Source organism: Chiloscyllium plagiosum, chromosome 11, assembly GCF_004010195.1.
Source record: "Chiloscyllium plagiosum isolate BGI_BamShark_2017 chromosome 11, ASM401019v2, whole genome shotgun sequence".
NCBI classification, from domain to species: Eukaryota; Metazoa; Chordata; class Chondrichthyes; order Orectolobiformes; family Hemiscylliidae; genus Chiloscyllium; species Chiloscyllium plagiosum.
Window position 1 is genome coordinate 59,545,917 of NC_057720.1, and position 16,167 is coordinate 59,562,083.

The following is a 16,167-nucleotide window of genomic DNA, read 5'->3' on the forward strand; positions in this document are numbered from 1 at the left end:
GAGCATAAGCTCTTATTCAGGGGTTAGTAGCTAGGAGGTAGAGATAAAGGTAAACAATATGACTGGGAAAAGGAAGAGTAAAGTAGGTGGGCATAGCAGACAGGATTGTGAAGAAAACTGAAGGATGGCAAAGGGATGCAGCCCAAAGGAAGCAATTGCACAAATAGGAAAGGGTTTGTTGCTGAGGGTGGTGTGAAAGTCTGCTGTCCTTGACAGATACCTGAAAGAACATAAGCTTGTGCAGAAAGCCCTCTTGAATTCTTTGGGAGCTTAAAGTAAAACAGCTGAACACTACAGGAGATGATTTAATTGACAGAGCAGAACACTGGGCAAAAGCAGTAGAAAGCAGAGTACAACCATGAAAAATCAGAAGGGAATTCCATGTTTTCTGTGGGGGAACAGCTTGGCTTGTTGTTTGGGAGCACTGAGTTTACCTAGTGGGATACAGTTGTAAATAACCATGTGTGTGGGGGGAATGTCCCAGAAAAGATCACAGTACGGCAGTGGACAACATCTGGCTGGAAATTATTAAAGGCAGGGATAACAGTAGCCTCAAAGCCAGATGTATTCACCCAAAAGGATTTTTCTGAGTTTGGAGGTAACAGTCATGAGAGGAGGCAGACATTTAAAATCCAAAAACAGGGTATGTACCTGCTGTTTAAATGAACAAAGAAGTGAGAGAAAAGCTTCAAAGAAAGCCATAAAACATGAAGAGATGAAAATAAATGTCTACAGAGTGTTGAGCCTGTTGAATTCTCTGCCACGGAAAGCAGTTGAAGCCAAAACATTGACTGTTTTCGGTAAGCAATGAGATATAGTTCTTAGGACTACAGTGATCAAGGGGAACGGGGGGATAAAGTGGGAACACGATAAGCCATGATCATATTGATTGGCAGAGCAGGCTGAAAGGGCTGAATGGTCTACACCTGCTCCTATTTTCTATGTTTCTAGATGTAAATAAATGATGAAAAATGACTTATCCTGAAGTATACTTCCCACAAAACAATATGTTGATCTAGTAAAGTACAAGTGGACAGATCTGAATATGTTTGACATAATTTCTGAAGCTGTGGGCAAACTCAGTGTAATTTTTAAACTAAATATATATGCCCGGGCTGTCTTTGTACCATTAGTTCAACAATGAAGCATTTGATTAAATTGGAAAATAAGTCATAATTGGTGCTGCAAATGTCATTTTACAATGGGGGATTTTACCATAGATATGAATTTTCAAATACTTCAGATATGATATTGTATTACTTATCAGTGTTATCTATGCATTTTGTCTTGTATTAGGCATTTTATGGTGAACGCTTTGGTGAGGACGTTGTAGAAGTCATCAAAGATTCCAATCCAGTGGACAAGTGTAAATTGGATCCTAATAAGGTGAATAACTTGTTGTAGAATTAGCTACTTATCACTTTTCTCCCCATCATTTCCCAAACACGTTGTTCCTTATTGGGCTTAGTTAGTCAAATCCTGTACCTCAAATTTTCATTCCTTTTTTTTCCTGGCGACACCAGCCATAAGTACTGCCAGGTTATTTGGCCATGCATGGCATTATAGTTGGTACTGATTCTTAATGAATATCCACTCAAAAACTTTGCACTAAATCTGAGGCTTTTACCTTCCTTGGTTAGAGTTGAATGTTAGTAATAGTGCCCTAGTTGATGTTATAACAATCATGGACAGTTTTCATTCATTGACATTGATTCTAAAACTCATGAGTAAATAATGAAAAATGAAGGTTAAAGCTTTGAAGGTGCAATATGTTAGTTGCCACAATTTTCCACTGAACCCATTTACATTTTAGCCGATTCACAGTGCAGTTGAAATGTGGTGCCACATCCCACTAACTGCAGCGAAATTTGGGATCTGGGGAAAGTGGAAAAAAAAGCAGGAGGAAATAATAGGAAAGCTTCAGGCAGAGAGACAGATTACTGGATTCGAGGAACTGTTCCTGCAGTTTGAAAATAGTGGGGATGGGATCATTTTAACAAAGCAGTGACATGATCACCAGAGAAAAAAAACAACTGAAGGAATGAGCATGGCATAGATATGCTGGAAATGGCATTTGTGAGTTGTGTTATTGTACTATTGTAGCAACATTTTTATACCTGCCGGTAACTACTCATTCCTCTTTGGCCAGATCCTGTCTTATCATATTAAAATTCTTCACAATGCTGTAATGATACAGATAATGAGAAATTCCAAGACATCTATCCAGAATCAGTGTAGTAAAGTGATTTGAATGAAATAGATTTCCATGTGAGCTGTGTGTGACATTCGTCTGGTTTACAACATTTTACAGGCCTACATCCAAATAACTTATGTGGAACCATATTTTGATACGTACGAAATGAAGGACAGGATTACTTATTTTGACAAAAACTACAATTTGAGACGTTTCATGTATTGCACACCATTCACACTGGATGGCCGAGCTCATGGTGACCTTCATGAACAGTTCAAACGGAAGACCATCCTGACTGTCTCGCACACGTTCCCTTACATTAAAACCAGGATCAATGTCACCCAGAAAGAAGAGGTAAGGAAATGAACCAATGTTTCACCATACACCATTTTGATGAAATTCAAAGTTGAAACAAATATTGTGAATATTGTAAACTTGTAAATTTTATTTTGCTGTAAACATTTGTTGCAGGAATGTTGCCATTTCATTTGTAACATCGTATAACTCTCTTTAAAAGGGAGTAGCAAACATACGCAGCAATAGACTACAACATTCCCATTTTCATCATTTTATTTTTGCACAGATCCTGAGATATATGTCATCACTACTTTAATACAGTTGGATTATACAATCTATTTTGACTCATCAGCAACTAATAGATTATTGAAATCCATTCATACAGTCTGGTGTTTCCATGAGAAGTCCAGTATTTTTACGATATCCTCTTAAAAGCATGTGGAAAATGTTTTGTTAGAAATAAGACTGCTCCTTTTTTTCCAAAAGTAATCTTTTCCTCCATGCATTCTAAACAAATTACATCCAAAAGGCTTAGAGTCAGTTTTACAGCACAGAAAGAGGCCCTTCAGCCTATTGTGAACATGTTGGCCTTCAAGTACTTATCTGCTCTAGGTCCATTTTATATGTTGTGATGGTTCATTCTGGGCATCCAGCTCCAAATACCAACCACCCCCAAATACCAACCACCCTCTAAGTGAATACATTCTTCCCCTGTATCACCTCCAAAACACCTGTCCCATTATCTTAAATCTCTTCACCTCCCTACTAAGGGGAAAAAGTTTCTTCCAATCTACCCTATCTATGCCTCATTTCAGTTAGGCCTCCACTTAACTTTCTCTGCTCTGAAGAAATCAAACATAGCCTATATAGTCTGTCTTCATAGCTGAATCGCTCCATTCCTTGTGAACATCCAAGTGAATCTCTTCTGCACTGTCTGCAGTGCTATCACAGTCGAGAGTGCAGTGCTGGAAAAGCACAGCCAGTCAGGCTGCATCCGAGGAGCAGGAGAATCGACGTTTCGAGCATAAGCTCTTCATCAGGAATGAGGCTTGTGGGCTAAGGGGGCTGAAGATAAATGGGAGAGGGGTGGGTGGGGAAAATGTAGCTGAGAATGGGATAGGTAGATGAAGGTGGGTGTGAAGGTGTAAAGTCGGAGATGAGGTTGGAGCATATAGACAGGAAGGAAGACGGTCAGGTGCCGAGTTGGAAAGTTGGATATGGGATAAGGTTGGGGGAAGGGAAATTAGGAAACTGGTGAAATCCACATTGATCCCATGTGGTTGGAGAGTCTCAAGATGGAGGATGAGGCATTCTTTCTAGGCATCAGGTGGTAAGGGTTTGGCAATGGAGGAGGTCCAGGACCTGCATGTCCTTGATGAAGTGGGAGGGGGAGTTAAGGTGTTAGGCCACGGGGCAATGGGGTTGTTCCGTGCATGTGTCCCGGAGGTATTCTCTTAAGTGTTCCGCAAGTAGGCACTACCCTCTTCCAAACATCTAGTCAACTCCTTGAAAACCCAATCAAATCTCTTAGATATGATCTCCCCGTGACAAAGACATGCTGATTCCTTGATTAAATCTTGTCTCTCCAAGTGGAGATTAATTTTGTTCCTCAGAATACCTCTCAGATAGTTTCCCTACCACTGATGTTAAACTAGCTGGCCTATAGCTCTCTGGCTTACCCTTTACTGTTTTTAAATAATGGTACGATATTAACTTTCTCCTATCCTCTAGCACTTCTCCTGTGTCTAGAGAGGATTTCAAAGTGAATGTCCAACCCTCTGCAATCTACTCCCTTCCCTTTTTAAGGCCGCATGGGATACATCTCATCTGAGACTGGAGACTCAATCCATTAAGTCTGCTTACAATGTTAGGGCTTAAGGCACATTTTTCCATGTGCTTACTCCAACCTCCACACACCAGGCCTACTCATCACATGGTCTGCTATTACACACAACTCATTGTGAGCCACTACTAGTCTCCATTAGTAGCTATTCATTCTGCTGAGCCGACCGTTATCCAATCGTTTGTCTGTCCAACTGATCTTCTCTCTCGTTGGGCTCTATCTTTACCTATCATTCACTCCTTAACCCCTACCCTACCCTATCTTCTGTATAAAAAAAACAGCTTTTTTCCAAGCTACCATCAGTTCGGAAGTAGGGTCACAAGACCCGAAATATTAACTTTGAATTCTCTCCATAGATGCTGCCAGACCTGCTGAGCTTTTCTAGCAATTTCTGTTTTTATTTCTAAATTTCCATGTAGCTGTAGCTGTACTGGAATAGCTTTGCTATGGCACCAGTCATAGAGTCATATCCCTCTAACCCTTCCTATTCATCTACCCATCCAGATGCCTTTTAAATGTTGCAATTGTACCAGCCTCCACCACTTCCTCTTGCAGCTTCATTCCAAACACGTATCACCCTCTGCATGAAAAAGTTGCCCCTTAGGTCCCTTTTAAATTTTTCCCCTCTCACCCTAAACCTATGACCTCTAGCTCTGGTCTCCCCCCGCCTCCAGGGAAAAGACCTTGTCTATTTACCCTATCCATGCCCCTCATGATTTTATAAACCTCTATTGATTTTATAAACCTCTATAAGGTCACCTCTCAGCCTCCGACACTCCAGGGAAAACAGCCCCAGCTAATTCAGCCTCTCCCTATAGCTCAAATCCTCCAACCCTGGCAACACCCTTGTAAACAAGGTTGTAGAGTTCTCAAGCAGAACATGAGCTGTTTTTCCAGCTTGTGCTGAGCTTCACTGGAGCACTGCTTGCAAACCTGAGAGCGAGATGTTGGCCAAGGAGTGTTGAAGCGGCAGGCAACTGGAAGCTCAGGGTCTTTTTTGAGGACAGAACAGGGGTGTTCTGCAAACCGATCACCCAGTCTGTGCTTCATTTCCCCAATGCAGAGGAGACCACATTGTGAACAGTAAATGCAGTAGACTAGGTTGAGTAAAGTGCTGCTTCACCTGGAAGATGTTTTTGGGCCTTTGGATACTGAGGGTGGAGGAAGTAAATGGGTAGGTGTTACACCTACAGTTGTGGGGGAAGGGGCTATCGGGCTGTGGAGGGGTATTAGTCTGTTGTCCTCCATGATAACTGATGCAAAATATTTTTTCAACTCCTCTACCATTCCCAGGCTTCTCATTATTTACCTGCCTTGTTCTCTAAGAGGCTTATGTTTATAGTGGCTTTATTTTCCTTTTTTACTGTCTGATCTTATATTATGCTACCTTGCTTTCATGCTTTATTTTCTCCCTCATTATTATTCCTTTCACCATATTGTATTCTTTGGAACCTTTCCAATTCTCTGAATTTACCACTAATCTTTGCCACAGTATCAGATTGAAAGATACAGTCCTTTACGTTCCTAATCAACCATGGTCAAATGAATCTACTGGTTGGAGCTATATCTAGCACAAAGAAAGATGGTTGTTGGAGGTGAATCATCTCAGTCCCAGGAACTAACTGCTGGCGTTCCTCAGGGTACTATTCTTAGTCAAACAATCTTCAGGTGGTTCACCATATTATAAAGTCAGAAGTGGGAACGTTTGCTGATGATTACACACTGTTCAGCATTGTGTGCAATTCCACAGATTCTGCAGCAGTCTGTGTCCATATGAAATAAGATGTAGACTACATTTCAGTTTGGGGCTGATAAGTGGTAAATTACATATATGTCAGTTATTGTCTGGCAATTACATATCTCAAATGAGAGAATCTACTCATCAATGGCAACATCACCTCTGAATCCCCTGTTATCATAGGAATTACAATTAACCATAAACTGAACTAAAACCACCATATAAATACTATGGCTGCCAAAGAAGGTCAGAGACTATGAATTCTGCAGCAAGTAACTCAGCCCCTGTCTCCCCAAAGCTTGTTCCAATGTGCAAGTCTGGAATGGGATGGAATGCTTTCAACTTGCATCTCTGAAAACTATTAATACGCTTGACACCATCAGGTCAAAGCAACCTGCCTAATTAGCAACTACCATTTTTAACTTTCTGTCCATTCACCATCAATGCATTGTAACAGTAGTATGTATAGTCTACAAGAAGCACTGCAGAAATTCACCTAGATTCCTTCAAGACCACTTTCCAAACCCACAATATCTACCACCTGGAAAGACATGGTCAGCGTGGCAACACCAGCATCTGCAAATTCCCTCCTAGCCACATACCTTTCTGATTTGGAACCGTGTCTCCATTCCTTCACTGTCACTGGGTCAATATAATGGAACTCACTTCCCAACAGCACTATGACTGAACCCAAACCCTATGGACTGCAGCAGTTGAAGAAGACACCACCACATTAAGGGCAATTAGGGATGGGCAATAAATGCTGGCTCGTCCAGATTCTTGGAATGAATGAGATCCCATAATAAACTGCTGTTCATTCAATTTTATTTTTCTCCCATTGTCTGACTGGGTTAAGTGAATGGATAAGTCAAACCTGTGCAAATGCAATTGCTACATTCAGTATGTATACTGGTGAGAGCTATGAAATCTGACACTAATCCTCTATGCTTGTACCTCATGTATGAATTCAGCCAGGATTAATAAATAAGCAGTCTTTTAATGATGTATGTGGTCTGAGAAAGTTATGCTTGAAACCATAGCTCGAAATTATAGCTGATCAAACTGTTGTCTGCAGGTTATTTTAACACCAATTGAAGTGGCGATAGAAGACATGCAGAAGAAAACTCAAGAGCTTGCTTTTGCAACACATCAAGATCCAGCTGATCCCAAGATGCTTCAAATGGTGTTGCAGGGCTCAGTGGGAACAACAGTTAATCAAGTATGGATTCAGACTAACAGAAAGAAACCTGTTGGCACATTAGCCAAATTGTATACTCAGGCAATGAAAGTTGTATGACAATGTTCTTTTAGATTCTGTACCAATGTAGGAACCCCATTCAGGGAAATTCAAAGAAAGGTTATTTGACAAATGTACCACCATGTAAGCCAGAATGTCCAGGTAGGGCCAAGCTCAGTCTCCACTTTGTTTTTAGGTTGTTAATATTAATAGTTAATAATCATCATTATACAATTGACCTCATTTACCTCTGGCTGAGTGGAGGATAACATCAGCTCAAATGTCTACTGCTAATTCCCATTCAGGAAGTGTGTCTTTCAAAATGTGAACAGGTTTGACAGTAGCATTACTTGCTCATACTCCAAATCAAATACAGTAGTACGCATGCAGCTTGGGCTCACAACTGAATAATCAGTATTTAGAGTACACACAGCAGCTCCTTCCCATGAAATTGTGCGATGAAAAGGAACATTTGATACTAACAAACATTCTAAAACAAGAAAAGCACGTTGATTCAATTGTAGGGATTAAGGCACAAATAAATACTGCAGTATTAAGTCCAGTTTAAAATAGTTACATAATTACTTGTATTTAAATTGATTGTGTAATGTATGTAAATAGAATAGATGTTAGATTTAATTGCTATTAGGGCCAGCAAATAGAAATGCTTATCTCCTATGCCTAGATCAGTGTTGTCAATGCTATGTATCACAACCAGTTCTGATAATTTTGGGATCAAAATCTACCTAGTCACCGAGAAAATCTTTCAAAACAAAAAAAATCACCTTTAAGTTTGATGGAAGGAACATAGTATAAAATAACAAAAGTGAAGCGAAGCAGTAGGTTAGATGAGAAGGTTAAACTAAAAAGCCAGAATATTTGACAAAAAGTGTAAACACTAATGGGCAAAGGTTCAAAGTATAATTTGTATAATTTTTCATTATTAAAATGAAGCTCTTCAAAATTTGGTTTTATTTTAGTATTGTTTTGAATGAATTGAAAACTCACAACACTAGTCAGCCAAAGACATGAATTTTTTCCTTATTCTGTAGTCAAGCATGTTATTTAAAATTCTTAGTATTGCACCTGCATTTTGCTGTAAACGTTCTTTGGTAATGGAAGGCAAAACAATTGCTGGGCTTTTACATTACGTTTATTCTCCACACAGGGTCCTTTAGAAGTTGCTCAAGTGTTTTTGTCTGAAATACCCAATGATCCCAAACTTTTCCGACATCACAACAAATTACGTCTATGCTTCAAAGACTTCACCAAAAGGTATAAATTTATACTGTTTTCCACAGTATGCAGTGCAGTGTTTACCTTTGCTGTTGATTACACTGTGTCATAAATTCAGAGACTAGCAACATCAGAAAAGCCCATATTCAGTTGTGGCTTTCAACCACCTAAGGTTATAACAAAAAAATCATGTTTCAAGGATAAAGCATCAGGCGATGGTGTGTCCTATTGCTGAACAACACTCCTCCTTTGTATTACTATATAATTATATAAATTAGGAGTAGACATTCAGCTCCTTGAGCCTGCCCCACCATTCAATAAGATCATGGCTGATATATTTAGATTTTGAATTCTACATTCACATCTGTTCCTAATAACGTTCGATTCTCTGTCTAACAAGAATCTATCCACCTCTGCCTTAAAAATACTCTGAATCTTGAGGCAGAGATTCAAAGTCACATAGCCTTCATTAGAAATTCTCATCCCGGTCCTAAAAGAGTGATCCTTAACTTTGAAAATGCTCCCTAGTTCTGGGCTGATCTACAAGTGCACACATCCTTTTCATATCCACCTTGCCAAGATCAGTTTGCACATTTCAATCAAGCCCCCTCACTTCTCTGATTGGAGAAGCCCAGCCTATCTAACCTATCACCATAAAACAATTTGTTCTTTGCAACTATTTAGTAAACCACTGAATTGTCTCCAATGTATGTACAACTGAAGCATAACATACATTTTATGTTCAAGCATTCACTTTAGCAGTCAAAACAACATTCAGCAAATCTCTGCTCACCTGACATTGTCAGTTTGTTTTTCAGACTGCAATGTACTGATTACTTGCATAGGAATGGATATTACAATTATGTACGTTTTATAACTAATTTCAGCATTGGAGGTGTAATTTTATGATATAGCAGATTAATACTACAAGAGTCTTTGCATTACTACATAATCATCCAACGATTAATCTTGCATATCACATTGTTATTGCTCAAAATAGGGCTATTGAATCCAGACTAAATACTGTGGGGCTAAATAAGCATTTGATTTCGAGGATTCCTGTATTTATCACCACCTTTCTAAAATTAATTTGCCGTACCCTGGTATGACAGTTCCAACCACCTTCTTCCAATGGTCATACTCAGAAAGATAAAGTATTGACAACCATTTAGTACCAAACTTCAGACAGCTGGATTCAGAACACTATAAGTCAGTTACATTTGAAATCAAATGTTTGAAATTATACATGCTGTCATACTTTACATTGCCACTCCATGGAGTGGTAGACTGCAGTTTGGTGTGCACATTGTTTATTTAAACCATCTGGTTGGGAGTAGTATAAGTTGTTGAACACTGACTGTTCTTGAAGTTGGGCCCAGTGTAAAATTGTTATGGGTCCCTTGTGGTGTAGTGGTAGTATATCTTTACCTACGAGTTGGGAGGCACAGGATCAAGTTCGGAGAGAGTGAGGTCTGCAGATGCTGGAGATCAGAGTTGAGAGCAACTGAGGAGCAGGAAAAAAACAAAAAAAAAAACGATATTTCAGGCCAATTCCCGATGAACAGCTCCAGCCTGAAACATCGATTTTCCTGCTCCTGACCTGCTGTGCTTTTCCACCAACACACTCTCAGTCCAGGATCAAGTTCCACCTGCTCTAGAGATGTGCAATGACATCCAAACAGATTGTTTAGAAAATTTCTTGAATTGTCAAGTGCCATCCTGGCGAGAAGAGCAGTAGCCCACTCAAAAAGTTCTACTTAAAAACCAAATGTTGTAAATCAGAAACAAAAACAAGTGGTTGGAAAAACTCACCGGGTCTGGCAGCATCTGTGAAAAGAAATCAAAGTTAATGTTTTGGGTCTGGAAAGGTTACCAGACCCAAAACTTTGATTTCTCTGCTCAGGTGCTGCCAGACCTGCTGAGCTTTTCCAGCAATGTCTGTTTTTGTTTCAAAGTTTTACTTGTTCCCGTCACACATTTATTTTTCTTTAAAAGATGAATAGAATGAATGACACAGGAATTTCAGTAAAACGCATTGGTATGTCCTGATGTTGTGAAAGTGGTTCTCAATTTTATAGCCGATGAAATGCTTTATAAATTGTTAAATTATAACCTAAATAATATGCTAAATAACCTAAATAATCAGCAAACTCTCACATTTTAACGACCAGAATTTTGGGTGATTTTGCTTCAAGGCTTGATCAAGAGGTACAGTTAGTAAGTTTGCAGACGACACCAAAATTGGAGGTGTAGTGGACAGCGAAGAGGGTTACCTCAGATTACAACAGGATCTGGACCAGATGGGCCAATGGGCTGAGAAGTGGCAGATGGAGTTTAATTCAGATAAATGCGAGGTGCTGCATTTCGGGAAAGCAAATCTTAGCAGGACTTATACACTTAATGGTAAGGTCCTAGGGAGTGTTGCTGAACAAAGAGACCTTGGAGTGCAGGTTCATAGCTCCTTGAAAGTGGAGTCGCAAGTAGATAGGATAGTGAAGAAGGCGTTTGGTATGCTTTCCTTTATTGGTCAGAGTATTGAGTACAGGATTTGGGAGTCATGTTGCAGCTGTACAGGACATTGGTTAGGCCACTGTTGGAATATTGCATGCAATTCTGGTCTCCTTACTATCGGAAGGATGTTGTGAAACTTGAAAGGGTTCAGAAAAGATTTACAAGGATGTTGCCAGGGTTGGAGGAAAGATATAAAAGAGACCTAAGGGGCAACTCTTTCATGCAGAAGGTGGTACGTGTATGGAATAAGCTGCCAGAGGATGTGATGGAGACTGGTAGAATTGCAGCATTTAAGAGGCATTTGGATGGGTATATGAATAGGAAGGGTTTGGAGGGATATGAGCCGGGTGCTGGCAGGTGGGATTAGATTGGGTTGGCATGTCTGGTCGGCATGGGCAAGTTGGACCAAAGGGTCTGTTTCCGTGCCGTACATCTCTATGACTCTAAGAGAACTTCCTTGATTTTCAAAATAAGTTTGAGGCAGGGTGACAGTTTGAAATATTTTGTGCAAAGTTCACTCAAGTGTGTGGGGGGAAGAGGAAAGAGAGAAAAAAAAAATCTAAGTATAGTACAATGGGTGGCCTGGTGGTTCAGTGGTTAGTACTGCTGCCTCACACACCAGGGATTGGGGTTTAATTCCAGCTTCGGGAGACTGCCCGTGTGGAATTTGCACATTTTCCCTGGGTCTGCATAGGTTTCCACTAGTTTCCTCTCTCAGAAATGCACTTTCGGCGAATTGGCCATGCTAAATTGTCTGTTGCATACAGGGATGTGTAGGCTATGTCGATCAGCATGGTAACATGGGTTGCGGGTATAGGTTAGGGGTACTGGGTCTGGGAAGGGGTGGGGGGGGGTCTTTAGAGGAAAGTGCAGGCTCCATTGGTTGATTGACCTCTTCACACTGTAGGGATTCTGGTCTAAATGCAAAAAAAATCTTCCTAGAAGAATTGACTAACTGATGCTAGTTACAGGTCATTCACTTTGATGGCGAAGATGGGAGCAATCAAAAGGTGAAAAATGAGTTTAAATATATTGAATAAAAACATTGGCATGCAATTTAAATTTTCAAATGACTACCATGGTTAAAAAGGCCTACTCAATGTACAGTAGCTAGACAATTTCATTTCACGTTCATTAATCAGGGAGATGGGGTGTTATACATTTCCTAATTACAGTTTGTTTAATTAAGATGTGAGGATGCCCTGCGGAAAAACAAAAGCTTGATAGGTCCTGATCAGAAGGAATATCAACGCGAGCTTGAACGGAACTATCACCGCCTCAAGGAAGCTCTTCAGCCTTTGATAAGCAGGAAAATTCCACAGCTTTACAAACCTGTCCTGCCAATCAGCTGCCATAGGTAGGTAGGTTCAAATTAGTTTTGAACAACACCCAAGTTGCTTTAGTTCATAAGACTGCAATTAAGTATGTTTGGCACATATACTTTTGTGATACAAATTATTTGCATTAGTGCTGGACAAGAAATTCTTATGCAAGAGCAGGAGACATTTCATTAAGGCAAGATGTTAATTGTTCATATGCATTATAAACTTCGTTCTCTCTTACAATCTAATTAATATCATGTTCTACAGTGGATTTCATGAAGGGTTGCGTTATAACTGAAGAACAAAACAAGTCCATTGCATTTATCATACAGCTGCTGATTTGAAAATCATAGTTGGCAAGGTTCAATCATCTACCATCTGATGAACTTAATATAAGCCATATAACAAGGGTTTAACTTTAGTTCCCAAACTCAACAAATTAGCTTTCATCTTAAATGGTTGTTGCAATAATCACAAAAACCAGTCAGTTTCCAACTGAGCTAGAAATGTGTACGTATGATGTTAATTTAAGAACCGGAATCCTGATAAAACCATGCCACTTGGACACAATCCTTTGGAGATGTACTCCAGCATGAGTCACACCATTTAAGAAAAAGGGTGAAGAAGTGTTTTCTAATATTGTTGGCCTAAATGAGAAACATGGGAAATGCAAACTGGTTAATTCCTACATGTTATGTTTACAGAGATTCTTTCAGCAGATTGAGTCTTCGCAAAGTGGACATCTGAAAAGATGGACTTGGTACTTACCTATACTTGCAAGTGATGAAAGGAGCAAAACAAAACCCTATTCATTTCAAACAAATATGGACATCAAAACAAATTCATACCTCAGATTTTGATACACTACATTTCTTTAAATGATGTGAAGAGGTTAAGTGAGGCTTGTTATGGTACTAGTAATTACTACAACACATGGTTACATTTGCTTGCACAGTCTCTGTAGTTAGTGGTATTAGCAGTAACAACTGTTAAGATTCACTAATCAGTCATTACCTGCTATTTATCTACCATTATGTATTAAAAGTTCTTAATGTTGTTTACTATTAGTTGATGTATTATTTATAAGAAATTCACACAAGATTTGAAGTTTGTCATTGGCATTGATAAGTCCATTTTTATTTTTGAAAAAGGTACTATTAAATTTTGAAATTACTTAAACGTGGTAGCTTTCTTGATTTTTCTCTAACTTGTTCATTTTTGTAGTAGTTTCTGCTTCTGTTTAATCAACCTAAGCAGATACCACTGAGATTTAAGTTTCATTAAATCACCAACATTATTTGAAAACTCATCTGGATAAAAAGTATGTGAATACTTTCCACTTGCTGAAGCAACCTTGATTGAAATAAGTTATAATCAAAAAGATGAGAATTCCCCAAGTCAGATTTCTCTTATGCAGGTAATATACTTATTATTAGTGCCTTGGCCGAAAGCTGGATTAGAAACGGTTCTGATGGCTGCTATAACTATCTCAGCTTTGTGAGGAATTTACATGAAAATGTATCACACACCGAGTCAATGAGGGTAAAAATAGCTAGAAGAGTCAAAATAAAATTTAGCACAGAGGATATAGACTCATTGTTCTGTTTATTGAAAGTGACTTTCCCAATTTACAGTAGAATTGAAAAAAGAAATACAAAGAGCCTGAACTCACTCTCACACCATCCAGCATGAATAATGTTGTTTCACAATAGGTTTCATACTGTACCCAGTCAAAAATTATGGAAAAAAAAACATTGCATGTTTTCCTAATTGAAATCCCACAATTCACAGGGGAAAAAAAAAAGAAAAAATGGCAATGCTGAATTTTAGTTTTTTTTTAAAAAAAACATGGAACTGTGCCAGACATGCATGGTAGTGGGTTGTTTTTAAATAAGTAGTGATTTACATCTTGTAGGCTGTTTTATACTGTGCAGTACATCTGCTCATTGGGTTATCAATGCCATATCTGATGAGATCTGACTCAACTCTAGCTATGTCAGAGGATACACCTTAATGATGACCCAAGGCAAGTAATGCATCTATGTATGTTTATGCAAGACATATTTCAAGTAAAGGTTATTAAACGTTAGTCCCCATTGGTCTTTTATATACAACTTTGACAATTGCATTTACAGGGATGTGGAAATTTAGAGGAAATGTTTTTCAAATTCTTAGAAACTACATACTATAAGTTATACAATTAAACTTTATACAAATTTATTTATATTTACAGTACAAATATCTATAATACAAATTTAAAAAGCACACCTGTCAATATATTCCAGATTAAGCTAACCAATCCACCAAAATGGAGTACTTTTCATCCCTTGACGGTCACAAATCACCAACATTTCAGTTAAAAACCAATCATTTGTACCACAAAAAGTGTTCAGCTAGGACTATCTGCTGTGGTACTCAGTGCACAAATTCTGACTGACCTCAGGATTGCAGGAAAAGAGATATTGAGGATCTTGTCCTTGAATTGTAAGAGGAGAAATGGTGAAAGCAATGATGTCACTGCACTGGGAGAAGGGGTTTTCAGTAAAATATAAAGTTCGTCAAGTATTTGCTACAATGCAACCCTAATTTGCAAGTGATCATATTCTTTAGGTTTACAGTTGTTGGCTGTTGGGACACTATGGACAAAATGTGTCAAGGAGTTTTAAACATTCAATAATAATGGGATACAGAGATGCACAGTTGTAAAATTTAATTCTGCTGCAGGTAGGCAACAAACCAATTTTGAACCCACAATTATTTGCAAAAAAATGTGCTTTTAAAATTAGTGCCTAGAAATCTTCATATTTAAACAAACCTGGAAAGACACTTTTATCAGGCTGGTTTAGGTGTGCTCGATTAGTGGTTCAGACAGCTTATACTGGCAAATGACACAAAGGACTCAAGGTTTAAAAACACTGCGCTATGTTATATGTACAAGAATAAGCAGTGAAAGAAAACATCCTGTGGTAAAGTCACTCTTAGCAATTTCTTTCAGGTGAAGTTGTTTTAAGGGTTTGCCATTTTCTTGTAAAACAACAGGTATGGGGTTGATGTGCAAGAGGTTGATGGAGAAAGAGAGCTAAGAAATTCTTGCTCATCTGTAAGCTTCACTTCAGCATCATCAAACAGCATCCATTTTCCTTCATATTCCAGCAGACTACAGCAGCTTTGAGAAATCTGATTTTCAGGTTTATTTCTCCCAGTTTCAAACACTCTCAGCTGCTGGTTGCAAAAACTTTGGTTTTTAACAGAATGAACAGGTTTTTCTTTGAAATTATCAGATTTCATATTTTCTTTCAGTCTTGTCCCAGGTTTTTCAGGATCGTTGTTGGGGACAAGCAGATCAAAACTGGATATACTTTTCTGTCCACCAAGGAGCCCAACACTTTCTGCATTCTTCTTTGTTGTTTTACCAGTTGTTGCTGTTTGGAAGTTTCCCTTCAATTTCACTGATCTCTCCCCATCATATTCTTGTGAACAAACAGAGCCTCTTGCCTCCTCTTCACAGAATGGTTCTTGTTTCATATCATTTGCACAGTTTGATGCAGATTCTTCTTTGGGCATCTCCTGATTGCCCAAATACGACATTTTTACATAAGCTGTGTAATGACCACTACTAATGCTCACCCCATTGTGCATAACTACAGCAAACAGCTCATAGAAGTCACTGGTCTCTCTTGTGCTCCATTCTTCCAGAGAAAGCTGAAGAGGAGTCAGCAAAGGAGTATTCACTTTTGATAGATTGCCATAGGGCTCCAACCTAAAAATAAGCCCAGAACCAACAACAAT

At 38.9% G+C, this 16,167-nt stretch overlaps 2 protein-coding genes across 16 annotated transcripts in view; one reads left to right on the forward strand and one right to left on the reverse strand.

The window, feature by feature from the left end:
• The window catches only part of dock7 (dedicator of cytokinesis 7), a 170,611-nt gene extending 156,549 nt beyond the window's left edge, over window positions 1-14,062 (forward strand). For all 11 annotated transcript variants that reach the window (XM_043699459.1, XM_043699460.1, XM_043699461.1 and 8 more), the window contains 6 exons: window positions 1,297-1,386; window positions 2,312-2,548; window positions 7,148-7,291; window positions 8,478-8,584; window positions 12,246-12,413; window positions 13,083-14,062. In XM_043699459.1, the coding sequence (XP_043555394.1) occupies window positions 1,297-1,386; window positions 2,312-2,548; window positions 7,148-7,291; window positions 8,478-8,584; window positions 12,246-12,413; window positions 13,083-13,125 (789 nt within the window). In that variant the 3' untranslated portion in view covers window positions 13,126-14,062. The remainder of the gene's footprint in view (window positions 1-1,296; window positions 1,387-2,311; window positions 2,549-7,147; window positions 7,292-8,477; window positions 8,585-12,245; window positions 12,414-13,082) is intronic.
• Window positions 14,063-14,286: 224 nt separating this feature from the next.
• usp1 (ubiquitin specific peptidase 1) overlaps window positions 14,287-16,167 on the reverse strand; it is a 41,356-nt gene continuing 39,475 nt past the window's right edge. For all 5 annotated transcript variants that reach the window (XM_043699481.1, XM_043699480.1, XM_043699479.1 and 2 more), the window contains exon 9: window positions 14,287-16,138. In XM_043699481.1, the coding sequence (XP_043555416.1) occupies window positions 15,385-16,138 (754 nt within the window). In that variant the 3' untranslated portion in view covers window positions 14,287-15,384. The remainder of the gene's footprint in view (window positions 16,139-16,167) is intronic.